This window comes from Pygoscelis adeliae, unplaced genomic scaffold (genome assembly GCF_000699105.1).
Source record: "Pygoscelis adeliae isolate BGI_AS28 unplaced genomic scaffold, ASM69910v1 Scaffold45, whole genome shotgun sequence".
Classification (NCBI taxonomy): Eukaryota; Metazoa; Chordata; class Aves; order Sphenisciformes; family Spheniscidae; genus Pygoscelis; species Pygoscelis adeliae.
The window spans coordinates 5,764,450-5,770,449 of NW_008825114.1; the positions used below are offsets into that span (position 1 = coordinate 5,764,450).

General features: G+C 38.5%; 1 protein-coding gene across 1 annotated transcript in view; it reads left to right on the plus strand.

Moving 5' to 3' along the window:
• Positions 1 to 6,000, plus strand: part of ADAMTSL1 (ADAMTS-like 1) — a 468,861-nt gene that overhangs the window by 310,060 nt on the left and 152,801 nt on the right. Inside the window, exon 5 of the mRNA XM_009328162.1 lies at positions 1,109 to 1,345. Coding sequence (XP_009326437.1) covers positions 1,109 to 1,345 — 237 coding nt within the window. The remainder of the gene's footprint in view (positions 1 to 1,108; positions 1,346 to 6,000) is intronic.

Below are 6,000 nucleotides of genomic sequence, written 5' to 3' on the forward strand. Positions count from 1 at the left end.
ATCATTGAGGAACAGATTTCCTTACAGCAGAATGGTGGAGGACTATGGGACCTTAATAATCTGAGGCAGCCGTATTGCCAACATTTGCTTTTTTTGTCACAATTCTCATGATATTTAATGTTTTCCCTAAAGCTTATCTCCTGTGTTCCTGTAATTGTGTGAGAAATTCAGGTTACTTCTAAAAAAACCCAATGAATCTCTAGCCTTTGTGGTTTCTTGCACAGGAAAAATTGAAATGTCATTCTTCAAGGATCAAAAACTGGAACTGAAATAAAAAGAATTCATGTTTATTTTGCCTAAAGTCTCATGATTTTGAAGCTCTTCTTGCTCTCTTGAGAACTTGACTCATGGTTTTCAGTGCTAAATGATGGCAAGAAAGTATATATGGGTAAGAAAAGCCTCACGTTCTAATCAACAAGAAACTTTAAACAGTGTGAGTGGTCTTTGCTTTTTATATCAGGTGTACTGGGATAAGAGTAGGGTTTATACATCTCACAGACCTCCTGAAGGATTAACAAAGGGGCTTTTTAAAGATCTTCCCAGTAAAATAATAGTAAGTCACTAATTATGCAAGTTATGAAATCTTAGGGTAAAGAAGTGCAAATATGTATCACATTTTTCTGATTCTTGTTGCCCTACCAACTGATTTAAGTCACTGAGGTGAAAAAAAACTAGTGAGGAGAACTTAAATAAACAAACAATTAAATCACGTGATTCTTTTTTTTTTTTTTCCTCTTCAAACAACAAGGAGAATTTGGCTGGAAGAGAGTGGCTGTGCACACGCACTTCTCCACATATGTGCACAAGCGGCAAGAGATTCAGCAAGAGCATTTCAGGCCTGTGGTTAAGACACATACAGTGCATTTCTTATGTCCCAAGCATATTTACACATGGTCTTGATGTTCTTTCAATGCTTTTGTGGAAAGAAGAAAGAAAGGTATAATTATCCTGTTGAATTATGTGTAGCTGTAGCTATTTCAATCAGTCTTCTTTGTCTAAACAGAAAAACTCTCTACATCTGGCAGCTGTGGAGCTCAGCCAGCTGCGTGATACTGCAACTGGCTGTCCCGAATAGACCTGCTGACCTTTTCCTCTTTCTTTTCTGCAGGACTGCCCACCAGAAGCAGGTGATTTTCGTGCCCAGCAGTGCTCTGCTCACAACGATGTCAAGTACCAGGGACAGTTTTATGAGTGGCTTCCCATCTCTAACGACCCCGACAACCCATGCTCGCTGAAGTGCCAGGCCAGAGGAGCGGCTCTGGTTGTGGAGCTGGCGCCAAAGGTTCTGGATGGGACCCGGTGCTACACTGAATCCCTGGACATGTGCATCAGTGGCTTGTGCCAAGTAAGGAGAGAAGCCCTACCCTAACGCCTTTCCTCATGACTCCTCCCCTCAGACCTCTCTCACGCGCTTACTCTCTCTCCTCCTCCATACTCGTATCATTTTAGGGTCTTCATTTTAATCATCTGTTTTCATTCTCTTAAGTTGGCTTCTTCTACCTTGTTTGGAAGAGGTATACAAATTTGGAGGTTATTTTCTCACTTTATGCTCTTTCCTTGGGTTTTTTTGGAGGAATGTATTCTCAGTTTTTGAACTGTTTTGTATAGTTAACTGGAGTAGCTGATCTCATTTGAAAGCACCATAAGAAAATAATGTTTTAGCTTTTAATTTGGATATACCAAAGTTTTCAAAGTCTATGAAATTACATTATCTTTGAGGATTATTGCTCCCTGTAAGGCACAAACGACATAGCAGTAGATGAGGTACTAAACTGGAAAATCTGCTACAGGACTAAGCAAGCTGCTACATCTCCTGGGGCCTCAGCTTCCCTGTTTGTTAAAAGTGAGATATGGAGACTTTTTAACCCTTCACTTCACATTGCATAGAGATCTATTGATCATTCAACCAATTTATTGGCGTCCTAATTTGTTTTTATATTACCTTTGTGCTTTTACTTATATATTGCTACTCTGTTGAACCTGTCTACATCAGACTTTAGTCTCCTGAGCTACATGTAGGCTACAGGCTGGTGGAGGGGAGGACATGTGCACCATCTCTGTTAAGTACTGAACACACCTGGATCTCAGAAAAAGTTGAGTCTACATTCATGTTTCAGTGCCCAGTCTTCTTCAAATCTATGTAGACTTGATGTGTTGTTGGCTTTCTAGTGTATTTTCAGCCACTTTATGTGCCTTTGGATGCTTTCCTCCCCGTTTCCTTTCTCTTTGATTTTCTGTTGAGCCAGAAGCAGTCCTGCAGTAAATGAAATAGAGTAGGCAGTTATTGGGCTAATCTCATTTGTGATCTGAAAAAGGCAATCATCTAGACCTCTTGACCTCAGCTGAGTGCACAAGTTTCTCAAAATTCCAGATTGCCTAATGAGCAATGAGACAGACTAATTTCAGTCTTCTTTTGTGTTTTTTAATATTTTAAAAACTTAACTGGAGGCACAGGAATCTGGATGGGAAAATGATTCAAAGTATTCTGCATATAGTGGCCTGGAAATTAGGAGTAGTGCATTCAGGCTCTGTGTCAGGCTGATTTCTGTTTTGGTCCAAATGGAGATTTCTGTTTTGGTCTCCTTTCTGAGAAAACCTTCCCTTAGGAACAGAGCTCATAAGCATCCACTACGAAAACAAACTCATCTGCATTCTCATGACACTTCTTACTCCTGGAAGGCTGAAGGTAGCTGCACTATTACAACGGTGAAGACTGATGTTATTTCTTAACTGTCTCTGTGACTAATGTAAGTATTTTGAAAATAGACAAGTACACTAGCACTAGTATCCCTGAGGAATTTCAGTTAAGCTAACCCTTTCTTTATATACCCTAGCATGGTAGAATAATTTTTAATGCATAAACACAATGACTGTATGTTCTCCATGATCTTCAGCATTCAGTTTCTTCATCAGTATTTTCCATATACTTTACAATTACTGCATCATTTTTGAGGATGCCCAAAAAAAGATATTGAAATACAAATGCTCATGCTGCGTTCCTCACATTGAATAATTTTATATTTTTGGGTGTGTTAAATTTAAAGCAACTCAAAGTATTCTTGTCACTGTGCATCCCAGCTAGCCAGTCATATCTTTATGACAGAGGAGGCACTGCATTAGAAAGTTCATAACTAGATTTGCCCTAATTTTGTGCTTTAGGACAGCAGCTGCTTTACTATCTATCACAGCAATAGCTAACACTACCTGAGCAGTCCAGAAAGGTAAACAGTATGAAATTTGTCAGAATTAATGGTGAACCTCCTTTGAAGGCAACATTCTTCCATGGCCTCTATAAGGGGTCTTTTAAAAGAACGGGAAACTGTAGTATTATGGAAGAACAAAGTGGAGCATTCTTGATCTGTAACATTCGTGTGAATAAGCTTTCTTCTGTAAGCATAGTGAATGCATATAAATTTCAGAGACAAAATATGATCTTAGACGTTATTTCTGCATTTGCAGTAGAAGCTGCAGGCTACCACATAGCTAAAATGGTTAACACACTCTAAACATAACAATCACAGGTGTCAATAGTTTGTGAGAGTTCATAATGATCCTGGGGGTTCAACAACATTTTCATGAGATATCTCTGGAACGGCGTGATTTGGGGCAGCGCAGCAGAGAGCTGTAATAATACGAAGGCATGGTTTGCCACAACTGCAAAAAATGCAGTCTCCTGAGATTTGTATTCAGTCTAAGGTCCTGAAGATTAAAGAGGTGAAATTATGTTTGTTAACAGGTTCTTTGCAAGAAGTATTTACACTATCTCAGGGATGAAAAGGTGTATTTTCTGGACTGCTCAGAGCAAAACTACTGAAAGCAACTTTAAGTTTGCCATCCTAGTGGGCTTGCATTGATCCAAGTATTATTTGACTGCGTCTTTATTACACAGAAGTATATGGACTTTCATAGTACGTTCTGATTACACCCCTAGGTATGATTTTTTTACACTATACTTGGCAACCAAGAAGGAATTGAATGTCGTTCAGCTAGAACATTTTATAAAACATATAAACATGCCTATCCAATTACAGTCTGTGCAAGAATCCTGAATTAGTAAAAGTGACTTTAAGATCAGTGTATGCTTACGTAGACATAGTGCATTTTTCCCAGTGGATCAAACAATTGTGTCAGCTCTCTGAACTAACAAAAGGGATATTTCTTAGCATGAGAGATTTGGACCAGCCTGTGGCCTGTTTTGTGCTCACAAGCTGTTCCTGAGGTTATTAATGGCAGAAAAGAAGAGTTAGTTGTATTTTCTTCTGTGTGCCTCAGTACTCTTTCCTGATTAAAAGGTGCTGTTTTTCACTCTCGTTGGCAAATACGCATTTGTTCACAAGATGCAACATTTGGAAATTACAAGATCCGTCTCTCATATTTATCCCTTCATTTTCCATGTTGTTTGGGGGTTTAGAATTACCAATAGTTTAGTGGCGTATTTATGTGCCTTTGTTTAATTACTAGTTATTGAGCTGAAGTCTTTGTTTTACATGCTGGCCACCTACCAGTTAAACTTAAAGTCAGAAGAGACTGTCAGGACAAGCAGAGCCACCTTTGTGTGTAGAACAAGCTGTATCCCTGAATCTTTGATTCAATGAAGAGTATGGTTAGAGATTCTTAAAAAGATGTGTAAATTAATTCTATGTACAAAGGTAGGGTATGAGAGAGGTTATGCAGTTGCTGATTCAGACACGCTTCATGGCATAGGGCAGTACACATGACTGTGCCAGTTTAGGAATCATGCAAGCTGTGTGTGTCTTGCCTCTCCCCATATTACATAAACATAAATGTATCTATCTTCCATGAAGAGATGGGCTATATCTTGCCGTTGTTCTTTGTGTAAAACACCTAAGAAATTAATGGGAATTAATTTCTGAGCATTGTTTTTTTCTTTCTGGAGTTTTAAGTCCATGGGTGACAGAGATTGAGCAACACCATTTTTCAAATGAAAAACTCTTTTTGCAATGCCTTTTATTTCTTCCTAATTGTCTTGTTCCTCTTAACCATTTTAAACTCCTTTCTATATGGAAATCTGTGTTATTTGGGTCCCTTTTTCCTTCTCCTTTTTTAAAGAAATACAGATTACTTCTCAGATGTAGTCTTTGGATCTCATTTTGAATTTACTTCAGGATACAGTATGCCCCATTGGTATAATACAACTGGCTTGAACCACCATGCTGAAGTCAATAGAATGCTCTTTAAGAGAAATAGGGCTTTATCCAGATCCAGAGCAGAACACATTTTAAAACTTCCAATTTCTAGTTTAATTTTCCCTGTTTTTAAGATAAATTCCTGTACTTTAAATCCACTATTGGATTTTTAAGGGTATAAGCAATTTCTACATATGGCAGTTGGAATTACAAAGTTGGAGTTACTGGTCTCACTTTGCAGGTGATCCTTGGTTGCACCTCTGAAACTCAGAGAAATTGTCTATACTTTGTGGAAGCAGCATTTCAAACTCACTAAAGTTCACACTGAAAACAAGATTTTCCTGTTCACCTTCACATTCAGTGGGGACAAGACCTTTAAAAAACTTTTGTCTCCTTTATTAGCGGTAAATATTAATTGTTTACAGTATTGCATATTGACTATCTTAATAATACATTTCTATTGAATTGACACTTCTGTTTCTTTTAAAATATCTCATATTTTGCATTTATTTGAAATCAAGGTTGTCCTTTCTCATCACACTTTACATCATCATGGCAACAAAAAGATGGAACCACTGCACTGAGCATGTGTGTTAGAACACTGATTCCTCCACGCTGCTTCATGCAGCTCACGCCTAATGTTTAATCTCTCTGAAAAGGAAACAACATGGCTCTTTTCTGGATTTTTCTTTCCTCCTTTCCCCCTTCCCTTCCCTTCCCTTCCCTTCCCTTCCCTTCCCTTCCCTTCCCTTCCCTTCCCTTCCCTTCCTTCCTCCCTTCCTTCCTCCTTTCTCCCTTTCCTTCCTTCCTCCTTTCTTCCTTTCCTTCTCTCCTTTTTTTCCGTCATTCTTTC